The sequence below is a fragment of the Pogoniulus pusillus genome, chromosome 30, assembly GCF_015220805.1.
Source record: "Pogoniulus pusillus isolate bPogPus1 chromosome 30, bPogPus1.pri, whole genome shotgun sequence".
NCBI lineage: Eukaryota > Metazoa > Chordata > Aves > Piciformes > Lybiidae > Pogoniulus > Pogoniulus pusillus.
In genome coordinates, this window is record NC_087293.1 from 13,999,422 (window position 1) to 14,011,949 (window position 12,528).

Sequence of the window (12,528 nt, forward strand, 5' to 3'; positions counted from 1 at the left end):
TGTTCTGCATGTGTGCATGCATCAACCTAAGCATAAAGGCAAAGGGGAAAGAAGCAGCAAGGTAGATACATGGCAGGGCAATATTTTGATGGGCAGGGCAATACTTTGCATGCTTTAGCCCTCCAACATTGGCTTAAAAAGTAAATTCTTTGATCTGGTAGTGCTACAGCATGACCTCAGAGAAGTACCTGTATTGCCTCACTGGGTCTCTCCTGCACCTTGGGACAATCCCTCTGCTTTGCAGACAGGACACCCAGGTAAGGATGGTTTGGCTTGGGAGCCTGGGCCAGAGGGAAGAGCAGGGAGTGAGACACACCAAGCCCCACGGTGGACCAAAACGTGGTGGTGTTTTCAAATCCCAGCTTTGCAATTTCCCACCAAAAAAATCCTCTTTCCCAGTCATTTAACTTTTGCTATGTGATCAACATTTCCTGCAGGAGCATACTTTCATTTCAGAACACATCCTGGCTGCTCTCAAAGTAGAGTCTGACAGAACTAAGCTTATTTATAGAGCAAGCATTTAGCTCACAAGAAGGAGATGCATCAAAGAGTTGTGCACAGTCATTAATAGATGAGCCTTGAGTTCCCATTCCACGTTTCCCCTGCCAGCTTTGAGGACATGATATTTAATGACCTTATTCAGAGTAAAAACTTCAGGGGCAGCTCTTAACCAGGGGCTTCAATTTAAACAAGTGCTTAAATGTGCTCTTGAACGGTGTCCCAAGGGAAGTTATTTCTTTGGGGCAACAAAAAGACACTAGTGGGTTGCACAGTAAAGTCACTGATGCCTTTTAGCCATTGAAATATTTGCCTGTGTTATTAACTCCTCCTAGAAAGAGTGCAGCAGGGGCCTGATGACTTCTACTTTGCAGCCACCCCCTGCATCTGTAACTACAAAGCTCTGCTTTTTCCTGCCCTGCAGCTTGTGTGCTCATTCACCCCAAGAGAGGCAAGTGGCAAGGGGAAGGGAGGGGGGGTGCAGCATGCTCGAGTTTAGCTCATTTTAAAGCTTTTACAGTTTTAAATGAGAGTTTACACTTGCTCAGGGAACAGAGCAGCTGGCAGTCAGCCTCGCAGGACTCAGGGTGCCTGGCTTCAGAGAGAGGAAACTTAGTACCAATTCAAAACTAGGCTTAGAGTTGAAAACGTTTTGGTGACATGTGTGCTTTGAACAACAACAAAACCTCCCCCACGACAAAACAAACCAATCAGGAAAAAAAAAAAATGAAGGAAAGAGGTAAAAAAAGAGAAAGGAACAAAGCCTGGTGACATGATGCAGTCTTTGGCTGGCTGTTTCCCTGGGAGGAGCTCTTAACTCATTCCCACTTTTCAGGGGAACAGAGTGCAACACCCCAGGCTCCTGGCAGCAAAAGCTTCCTATCTTGTTATTCTTTCTAGGCATGTGCTCACTCCCACCCCCCCTCCAAGTTGGGTTGGACTCGATGATCTCCTTGGGTCCCTTCCAACCCCTAATATCCTGTGATCCAGGCGGGGCGCGCAGGTTCTGCTCTGCGCACTGCCTTACATGGCTTTGCAAGCAATGACTCATGTGCAGCACACGCTCAGCAGCTGCACGTAGCGAGAGCAAATATGCATATCTGTGGCGCTGAGAGGCAGCTTGTGCCTGGCTGTACCCACGCCTCACCGCGCTGCGCTCCGAGCGGGGCAAGCCTCTCTTCCTCCCGCCGCTATCTGCCTCGTATCTCAGCTACCTGCTGCGGGCGGCTGAGCTATTACCAGCCGATGACTGGGCCTGGAGGAGAACATCAGTTCCCCGTTGTATACCACGTGGAGGACTTTGCACTCAGGACACCTCTAACATTACGCATCCACACTCACACAAGTACCAGATTCTGCACTGCCTCACTGCCTTCAGCTCGGTGCAGCAACTTCTCCCTCCAGACTGCCTGTCAGATGCCAGCACCACCACCAAAGAGCATCACATCTCTGCTTTGCAGCTACCACGAACAAAGGGGAAACTTGCCACGGAAGAGTAAAACTTCCAATCTATCTGCGTCCAATGTTTATCTCCATCTCTTGCTCTCTCAATTCTAAGGCACATATTAGACCATCTCTTTCCGTGTGTATGGAAAAACATCCCAAGGCACCGCGCCTGATTTTACCCTTGGCTGCACATGCAGTTCCCATTAGCATCACTGAGAGCTGCTCCCAGGTTCCAACTCTGGCTCCTGGGCTTGTCAGTCCAGAGCAGCAGTGATCCTAGAAGGATCCCCATAGTCAGAAAAGATCCTCTGCCAATAGTCACCAACTCATTAAATGTAGATGTTTCTTTTCTATATGTTTGCTTCCCTTTCTTCCCCTGAAGGACTCAACTTTTGGACACGAAGACCAGTGAATTAAGTTCACATCCAGCTGAGCAAAGACTGCATAACAAACACTTCCCTCTAAAATACCATTGCTGGAAGCCACTTTTTGTTAAATGTCCTCAATTCATTATTCATAGGCTAGAGCCTTTGCAAATTCTTCCCCTCTCCAGCCCCACCCTTGGTGTGAAAGTGCTGAAGGAAGGAAGGACTTTAGATACATGGGAGTACAGCACCATGAATAAGTAATGCAGCTTTAACCAACTTTGTCTAACATCGCTGTAATTGAGTGATAAAAATTTCATAGCCGATTCCCATGGCTAGTTGAAGTGAGGGAGCAGAGCAATACTTACTACTTCCTTAGGAGACAGGAAGCTGTAGAGTGGGAGGCTTTGGCTGGCTTTTTGGCTGGCCTGAACCTCTGCGGAGGAACTTCGCTTGGCCGCGATCTTCGGGCGGTGACGGGAGCGTCTTCGCCGCGTTTTACGCCCTTCCTCCCGAGACCTGGCTCTGTGCCTCCAGGAGACATGAACAGCCAGACTGTTAGTCCTCAGTATGGCAGCAGTGTCCTTTACCAGCTGCACACAACCCCTGGGCATCTCTGTGCGTGTGGGAGAAGGTCTCTGTGCAGTCACGATGGGGAGAATGGGGCTGGGGGTTGACTTTCTGCTTTTAAGAAAAACATTCTGCACCCAGGCTTTGGGCTCCAGCCTCAGATTGCAGCCCCAGATCGTGATTTGATGGGGGCTCAAGGCAAGCCACACTTTTGCACAGCTTTGAATGGCCCCGTGGTAAAACACCTCCGAAAGACAGGCTCTGCTTTGCACGAACATTCCTCCAGTTACTGCTTGCATCCCTCCCCGTGCTGATTGCCAGCTTCTCCGAGGCAAATTCCCAGTAGTTAGGAGGAGTGAAGTGGGAGAGTGGGGGGTGGTTTGTTCAAGTGCTTTCAGAAAAGCTGAGACATGAACCCACGGTGGGTATAAACTGTGTGACTTGGTTTTAGCAGCGATGCTGGGTCTAGCACCAGCATCCATTTAGCTGGCCCAAGGATGCATCTGTCATCCACAGGACAGAGAACTTAATCAGGTCAGAGACAGTGGCTATAGATTGCCATGGGCAAACACATTTCCATTGCTAAGACCATGTTTAAGGGTTTCCTGGGACATCAGCAGTACAGAGCCCTTGGGCTGGGGAAGAGAGACTAGACTGGAATCAGCTGTCATGGGCTGATCATCAGCAATGGGGATTAGAAGTGACTGCTGGACTGAAGAGCTGCAGCCACTGCTTGAGGCAAAACACTTCCATGGCTGAGACCACAAGAAGCTCAACCTCCCAGTATGTGATAGAGCTGCTCTTGGAGTGGGATATGGCTCTGCACAGAGTTTGTGGGTCACAGTCTATTGCAATTCTGGATCCCACTGGGAAGTGGCTTCGAGGAGACCTTGTAGCAGCCTTCCAGGATCTGAAAGGGGCCTACAGGAAGGCTGGGGAGGGACTATTGACAAGGTCTTGTAATGACAGGAGGAGGAGGAATGGGTTTAAAGTGACAGAGGGGAGATTCAAACTGGATGTTAGGAAAGGATTCTTTGGAGTGAGGGTGGTGAGACACTGCCACAGGTTGCCCAGGGAGGTTGTGGAGCACAGAATCACCCAATGTGATCAAAGATCACATTGGGTGATTCTGTGCTCCACAACCTCCCTGGAGGCGTTCAAGGCCAGGTTGGATGAGTTCTTGAGCAACCTATTCTAGTGGGAGGTGTCCCCGCCTATGGTGGCAGGGGGTTGGAACTGGCTGATCTTTGAGGTCCCTTCCAAGCTAAACCACTCTGTGATTCTAAGCATGGCAGGACACTCGGGTGAGGAAGCTGTGGTGTTACCTGCTTCGGCAGCTGGGGGAGCGGGAGTCGGAGCTCTCGGAGCGAGAGTGGCAGTGGCGGTGCCGATGGCGATGAGCTTTCCGGGCGCGCCCACGAGAGCTTGAAGAAGCAGAGAGGAAAACCAGCCTTAGACTAGCAAATGGGGGAGGTGCAAGAGCTGGAGGCTGAACTCAATAACGTACAAGCCAGCAAGGAGATCTGGATTTTAAACCCAATGGATCGGTGTATGAAATGTGGCAGGACCACCAAAGGCTCCGACTGTTCATAGCCACACTGACATTAGGGCGAGACATCCTCTCCATGTCCCTGGCAGTGTTTGAACCACCAGCTCTGAGGCTGCCCCTGTAGCCTGCTGGGGGAATATCTATGGGCTAGCATGCAGGAGCAGAGTGGACAGCACCAGTCCTTTCTGCTTTCAAGACTTTAAAGAGCTCCATGTGCTTGCCTGCTCATCTGCTTGTCCTTCATCCTTCAGCCTACTCTGAGCCAGGAAACAGCCTGGCACCTTCCCATCACTGAGCCTCACTGGGGAGCAGTGACTTCCTGGGCAACCCATTCCAAAGCTCCACAAAGCCCTGACTTCATGCCCCAACCCTCTCTGTAGTGCAGACTCCTTGTCAAAGGGCAGATGAGCTCCAAATAACACAGCACACTCAGCCTTCCCCACTCTCTTGAGGTAGGAGGGCTGAGCTAGTCCTATGGACAGCTCTTATGACTGCTATATAAACACTCGGTACAGCTTCCCAAACTGCAGCCTGCTCCACTCACAGGTGCTGCTTGAGGGGCAGAACCATTTTACCTGGCTTCTTATTGGTGTCCAGTCACTTCTGCTCCCTCTGATAGGGCCACAGGACAGTTACCCGCAAAGCATGTGCAGGGACCTGGGTTCAGTGCCCAGCTGCACTTCCCCTTGCTCCATTCAGGCTGTTGCTGATGTCTGGCCCTGCCACTGAAGGGCTGCTCTTGCCCATGCCAACAGCTGAAGTCCTGCATGCAGATAGCAGTGCAATGTGTAGCAGGCTACCTGTCACCTTCTGTGCCCATTTCCTCTCATCGTTGCTCACCACAGCAATTATTTTAGATCTGGTAGTGTGACCATCTGCTCAGGCTGGCATCACTGTGCCAGCAGGCAAAGCTAACAATGGGGTGGCTGATGAGAACAGTCTGGTTTCATGGCCAGTCCCTGATAGCTCTGACAGGACCTGCTTGGGCAGCACTTAACGATTTGCTGCTACAACAACTCAGCAAATCAGTCGCTGGGGACCAGCAGCTCCTTAAGACAAAAGGGCAGCCCCTGGGGTAACTGCTTCAACTCTGCCTGGCTGTTTTCACTGGTGCTTTTCACACCCTATGCTTATGTATTTTCAAAACTCCATATTTTTGGATCCTCCCTCCTTATTTCCATGCAGGTGAAGTCAGCAACACCAAACATCTCCCCCTCCTGTGGTGGATTTGTGTGAAAAGCCCCACACTTGCTCTTCATCCCCAGCATCAATCCCTCCAGGTTAAGAGCTTTCCCTTTCTGCAGGAGGAAGAAGTGGTCCTGTGTGATTTAGATAACCAACTGCTCCCCACAAAATAATCCAGAGCAGTGTGATTACACAAAACCCCTGATCCGAGCTGGCTCCTGGGATCCAGCTGATCCACGTCTGGGGGCTGTAAGAAGTTTGCAGAACCCGGGAGGGGCTCAGCTCTGATCTGTAGAGCTGAAAGATGAAGCTTAAGGCCAGCTTATCCCCAAGGAGCAGTTCTAACAGCTCTAGGTCAGTTCATACCAGCACAGGGCATCTGATCTTCAGTTTAACCACTCTTAGGCTACTGCGTGCTGGCCAATGCTATGCTGGGGTGGCAGACATCTGCTTCTGCTGATAACCTGGGAAGCCTCTGTCTTACCACTGGGATTTCTAGGTGCACAGAAGCCCATTTGAGATGAAAAAAAGGTGTCTGTGCTACTGAACAGGCAGAAATTACAGAGAAAAGGAGATGGGCTGTGCAGGCAGCACAACATGCTCTGCACCTGGTGGATTCCCAGTCTCTTCAGTCCCAGCCCATACTGGAATGGCACTGGCACTGTCAGGGCCTGTGGTTCTTCTGTCTCTTTTCTGCCTCAGGGATAAGGGATTAAAGGGCAAGTCCTAGTAATATCATATCTCCCCCAGCCAGTTCAGTTTCTGTCTGTAGCAGGCTATTCTAAATCCCAGCAAAGCCAAACAGGGGTTTGGGATCCAGGGTTCATCTCCTCAACTGCTTTCTTGCTCTAAATGCAGGTGAGAAGCCACAAGATGCAATTCCCAGAAGAAGACAAAGAAGGGAAAGCCAGAGAAGGTTTCTAAGCCTTCCTTCCAGGCCTGAGGAACCACATTTCATACCATACCCCTGGACTGTCTGCTCCACAAGACAAGGACTGTGCTCTGCTAAGAGTCCAAAGAAGATGTCCTTGCTGTCTTCCACTCCCATTCAGCTTTTTGGCTGTACTGGATGTCAGGAGTAGCCCCTACCATAACCTGCAAAAGCAGCAAGCCAGGAGGAGCTAAGGTCCTTCTCAGTAAATGTGCCAGTCTGCCCTCTGGGCAGTGGAGGATGTGGGGCACTGTGCTCTGCAAGTTTGAGCTGCCCTCACCAGAACAGCTGGAGTCTCTTATCAGGACTGGATGAACAAGACACTGCACATCCTTGTGAGATACAAGGATGAGGTGGCACAAAACAGAGGCAGAAAAAAAAAGATCTCCAACACCTGCAAACCCTTTCCCACTCCAGTAAAACCCAGAATTGCTGGGTTTAGCTGCAAAATCACCCTGAGAACTGCTTAGGGCTGGTGTTAGCTCCAGGGGACCCATTGCATCAACCACTTCCTAACCCCACAGCTCTGTGCAGACAGGGCAGGGAACTCCACAAATTGCTACTTACTGTTTTTTGTGTTTTCTTTCTTCCTTTCTCTTACTTTTGGGGCTTGAAGAGCTAAATAAGAAATGGCTAATTAATTCAGAGATTTCTGTTGTGACACAAAGCTGCACAATCACACATCAATGCTCCAGCTAGATTGCTCCAGAGCGTGCAGTGACAATTGAAGGGATTAATGATCCCTTCAGCAGAGGGGGTCTGGATGCCTGCTGACAGAGCTAGCTCATGGGCTTGGCCAAAAAGGATCCTCAAGGGGATCAGCCATCCCAGTGGCTTTGCATTTTCCCCACAGAGAGAGTCAGTGCTTCTTGATGCTGTCCACACAGGTACTGGAGCTGGAGAGTTCTTCCAGTACACACCTGCAAAGCTACTGGGTCCGAGTGCTGCAAAGGTGGGCACTGCTGGGGGCTGCCATGCTGTTTGCAAATGAAACCATAAGGGAAATGAAGACTCAAGCTGCAGGATGCATGCAACAGGGAGGAGGCTGCCCTTGGCTAGGTTATACCAAGTTCTTCTCCAGTTATGTGCTCTGGAGTCCTGATTCCTGTGGGGCCTGAGGAATGTGTAAGGCTGAATAAGGAGAAAGCAGCCCCAGACCCACAGGGAATGGGAGACACAAAAGAAAACCACCTTCTGCCCCAATCCAGTGAACATCAACCTTATGAGGTCCTGAAGAGACCACTAAAATCACATTTCTAAGAGACCACCCACACTTGCCCAGCTCTTACCTGTGTCTTCTCTTCTTTGAGGATAACCTGCAAGACACAAACATGGAGGTTGGATACAGAGGGTCACAAAACTGGACATTTGAATCAGAGACAAGCTGCTCAGGCCCAGTGTCAGACTGAGCATTGTCAGAAGATCTCATGTAGCAGATGGGCAGAACAGCCTCAGCTCTCCTTCAGCCAGCTGGCAAGAGCGTAGCTGAGAACTGCTGGTGTGGTAGAAGTGACTAGCACACTCTACAAATAGCTGAGAACATGATCCTCAGGATGGCAAGTCTGCAGAGATCAGCTGCATCCCCTGTCCTCAATGGGTCCCTTTTCTCTGCTACTGCCTCCAGAGTCTTGCACTGCCCTCAGTCTGAGGGGTTTCTGTATGAAGGACCAAGCAGCAGCCAACAGAAAACCCTTTTCTGTACAATTCCAGAGCAGCCTCACACCCAGACCAGTGTCCTGCCTCTGCCTCACCTCCTGGGGCATCCCTGGGGGGACACACTGTGCTGGTGGCCCTTGTAGAAAACCCTGGAGGCATGGAGCCCAAGTACACTGCACAGTCTGCTGTGTCTCCCCTCAGCTTGGAGCACACCATCCTGCAGAAGAACCTGGCCTAGAGGTCTGAGTTCTGCCTAGGGACTATGAGATTGCCTGTGGCCAGGTCAGCTGGCAGCTGGAGCTGAAGTGTTAGCAAGCATTTGGAAGTGACCTCCATTGCTCATTGACACTTAATGCTTTGTCCTGCTGCCTTCTGGGACCAGCTACAGCTTATCCTGGGCTTGCAGGGGCACCAATGCAGGTAGGGGTTGGTCTCTTCTGCCAGGCAACCAGCAACAGAAGAAGGGGACACAGTCTCAAGCTGTGCCAGGGGAGGTCTAGGCTGGATGTTAGGAGGAAGTTGTTGGCAGAGAGAGTGATTGGCATTGGAATGGGCTGCCCAGGGAGGTGGTGGAGTCACCAACCCTGGACTTGTTCAAGAAAAGCCTGGCTGGGGCACTTAGTGCCATGGTCTGGTTGATTGGACAGAGCTGGGTGATAGATTGGACTGGATGATCTTGGAGGTCTCTTCCAACCTGGTTGATTCTATGATTCTAAAGCAGCATCTAACCCAGGGCTTCTGTCAGGAGTTGGCATCCATAGAGTAGGCTAAGAATCCCTCCTTGGAAAGAAAATACTTTGAAGGATTTTCTATATCCTTGTCACTCTTCCTCCTTCCTTTTTTTCCCCAAGATTGGAGCTTAGCTTTTCACACTGTTATCCATTTTTGATAGCATCTCTCTTTGGTTCAATGTATTATAAATACATGAGCTTTCCAAGGGAGATGGCATCCACTGTTCTCTTCAAATATTGGTTTAATGATTGAAAGAAAACAGTGAAATATTTGCAATTTTAAAGTTTAATCATGCTCTTTAAATTAAAAACAGGCTTCAGAAGGAGAACATGGAGGCAGTCACCCAGGACTGGCATAGAAGACTGAGATGCAGATGAGGGAAACTGTTCTGAGCCTTTTCCTGATCCCAGCACTGACACTTTCTGCAGGATGGGGGAGAAGGGAAAGAGACCAGTGCAAGCCCCAGGCTCTGGTCCCATTGTTATCCCCAAGGATGGGCACTATGTGACAGCAAGGACAACGGGAGGAGGCTTTGCAGACATGGTGCTGGTTTGGCTTGCTTGGTTTTCTTTTCCTCCCCTACAACCCAACAGCTCAGATTTATGTTTGCACTGGGTACACATCCTGGTTGTGCCCTCCTTGCCCAGTGAGATCATAGAATCAACCAGGTTGGAAGAGACCCCCAAAATCATCCAGTCCAACCTATCACCCAGCCCTGTCCAATCAACCAGACCATGGCACTAAGTGCCTCATCCAGGCTTTGCTTGAGCACCTCCAGGGACAGTTGCTGGCACTGTCCCTCCTCAGCTGTCTGGCTTTCACCTTCTATTTGGCCCCTGCCCTCTCGGGGGCCATTGCAAAAAGCCAGGAGCTTGGCAACCTCTCTCTGCCTCCTACTGCTGGGCTCAACCAGTAATGTCTTCCACCCCTTGTCCAATGCCTGCCAACAGCCACTGCATGCAGGGAATTTTATTTTCAAGGCAAAAAAATTTGTACCTGTTTCTTTTTCGCTTCTTGGAGCTTTTCTTCTTCTTCTTCTTCACAGGTGAGGGGCTGTAGGAGGGAGACCTGAGGAGGCAGAGGAGCATTAGGGGCTGCAGGGCTGCCCACAGCCTTCCCTGGACATCCAAACTCTTACCCAGCCACCAGCAGCATGCCCCTAGGGAGCAGAGGGGCCAAGGTCTCACATGGACCCCCAGGACAGGCTGCAGGGTGAGCCCTGACCTGGCTTCTGCTGCTCTGAAGGGAAGAGCCAGAAAATGGTGGCACCTCCCTGGGCCTGCCCAAGCCCTCACACCTCCCTATGGCCATTTTACCCAGCCTCCATTTTACACCAACTTCCTTCTCTCCCAGCCAAGAGCTACCTGTTCCCATTTCACCAACATCCTTTCTTCTCTCTCAGACAAGAGCTACCTGTCCCCATTTCCACTTCCTTCCTTCCCTCCTGGCCAAGAGCTACCTGTCCCCATTTCCACTTCTTTCCTTCCCTCCCAGCCAAGAGCTACCTGTCCCCATTTCCACTTCCTTCCTTCCCTCCCAGCCAAAAGCTACCTGTCTCCATTTCCACTTCTTTCTCTCCCAGCCAAGAGCTACCTGTCTCCATTTCCATTTCCTTCCCTCCCAGCCAAGAGCTACCTGTCTCCATTTCCACTTCCTTCCCTCCCAGCCAAGAGCTACCTGTCCCCATTTCCACTTCCTTCCCTCCCAGCCAAGAGCTACCTGTCCCCATTTCCACTTCCTTCCCTCCCAACCAAGAGCTACCTGTCTCCATTTCCATTTCCTTCCCTCCCAGCCAAGAGCTACCTGTCCCCACTTCCATTTCCTTCTCTCCCAGCAAAGAGCTACCTGTCTCCATTTCCATTTCCTTCTCTCTCAGACAAGAGCTACCTGTCCCCACTTCCACCAGCATCCTTCCTTCTCTCCCAGCCAAGAGCTACGTGTCTCCATTTCCAGTTCTTTCTCTCCCAGCCAAGAGCTACCTGTCCCCATTTCCACTTCCTTCCTTCCCTCCCAGCCAAGAGCTACCTGTCCCCATTTCCACTTCCTTCCTTCCCTCCCAGCCAAGAGCTATCTGTCACCATTTCCACTTCCTTCCTTCCCTCCCAGCCAAGAGCTACCTGTCCCCATTTCCACTTCCTTCCTTCCCTCCCAGCCAAGAGCTACCTGTCACCATTTCCACTTCCTTCCTTCTCTCCCAGCCAAGAGCTACCTGTCCCCATTTCCACTTCCTTCCCTCCCAGCCAAGAGCTACCTGTCCCCATTTCCACTTCCTTCCTTCTCTCCCAGCCAAGAGCTACCTGTCCCCATTTCCACTTCCTTCTCTCCCAGCCAAGAGCTACCTGTCCCCATTTCCACTTCCTTCTCTCCCAGCCAAGAGCTACCTGTCCCCATTTCCACTTCCTTCTCTCCCAGCCAAGAGCTACCTGTCCCCACTTCCACCAGCATCCTTCCTTCTCTCCCAGCCAAGAGCTACGTGTCTCCATTTCCAGTTCTTTCTCTCCCAGCCAAGAGCTACCTGTCCCCATTTCCACTTCCTTCCTTCCCTCCCAGCCAAGAGCTATCTGTCACCATTTCCACTTCCTTCCTTCCCTCCCAGCCAAGAGCTACCTGTCCCCATTTCCACTTCCTTCCTTCCCTCCCAGCCAAGAGCTACCTGTCACCATTTCCACTTCCTTCCTTCTCTCCCAGCCAAGAGCTACCTGTCCCCATTTCCACTTCCTTCCCTCCCAGCCAAGAGCTACCTGTCCCCATTTCCACTTCCTTCTCTCCCAGCCAAGAGCTACCTGTCCCCATTTCCACTTCCTTCTCTCCCAGCCAAGAGCTACCTGTCCCCATTTCCACTTCCTTCCCTCCCAGCCAAGAGCTACCTGTCCCCATTTCCACTTCCTTCTCTCCCAGCCAAGAGCTACCTGTCCCCATTTCCACTTCCTTCCCTCCCAGCCAAGAGCTACCTGTCCCCATTTCCACTTTCTTCCCTCCCAGCCAAGAGCTACCTGTCTCCATTTCCACTTCCTTCCCTCCCAGCCAAGAGCTACCTGTCCCCACTTCCATTTCCTTCTCTCCCAGCAAAGAGCTACCTGTCTCCATTTCCATTTCCTTCTCTCTCAGACAAGAGCTACCTGTCCCCACTTCCACCAGCATCCTTCCTTCTCTCCCAGCCAAGAGCTACGTGTCTCCATTTCCAGTTCTTTCTCTCCCAGCCAAGAGCTACCTGTCCCCATTTCCACTTCCTTCCTTCCCTCCCAGCCAAGAGCTATCTGTCACCATTTCCACTTCCTTCCTTCCCTCCCAGCCAAGAGCTACCTGTCCCCATTTCCACTTCCTTCCTTCCCTCCCAGCCAAGAGCTACCTGTCACCATTTCCACTTCCTTCCTTCTCTCCCAGCCAAGAGCTACCTGTCCCCATTTCCACTTCCTTCCCTCCCAGCCAAGAGCTACCTGTCCCCATTTCCACTTCCTTCTCTCCCAGCCAAGAGCTACCTGTCCCCATTTCCACTTCCTTCTCTCCCAGCCAAGAGCTACCTGTCCCCATTTCCACTTCCTTCTCTCCCAGCCAAGAGCTACCTGTCCCCATTTCCACTTCCTTCTCTCCCAGCC

General features: G+C 51.3%; 1 protein-coding gene across 4 annotated transcripts in view; it reads right to left on the reverse strand.

Moving 5' to 3' along the window:
• Positions 1-12,528, reverse strand: part of SRRM4 (serine/arginine repetitive matrix 4) — a 53,781-nt gene that overhangs the window by 14,824 nt on the left and 26,429 nt on the right. For 3 of the 4 annotated variants that reach the window (XM_064168683.1, XM_064168680.1, XM_064168684.1), the window contains exons 4-8: positions 9,929-10,000; positions 7,834-7,860; positions 7,112-7,162; positions 4,205-4,303; positions 2,678-2,840 (exon numbers count right to left, since the gene is read on the reverse strand). In XM_064168683.1, coding sequence (XP_064024753.1) covers positions 2,678-2,840; positions 4,205-4,303; positions 7,112-7,162; positions 7,834-7,860; positions 9,929-10,000 — 412 coding nt within the window. The remainder of the gene's footprint in view (positions 1-2,677; positions 2,841-4,204; positions 4,304-7,111; positions 7,163-7,833; positions 7,861-9,928; positions 10,001-12,528) is intronic. The other variant, XM_064168682.1, reaches the window with a different exon arrangement.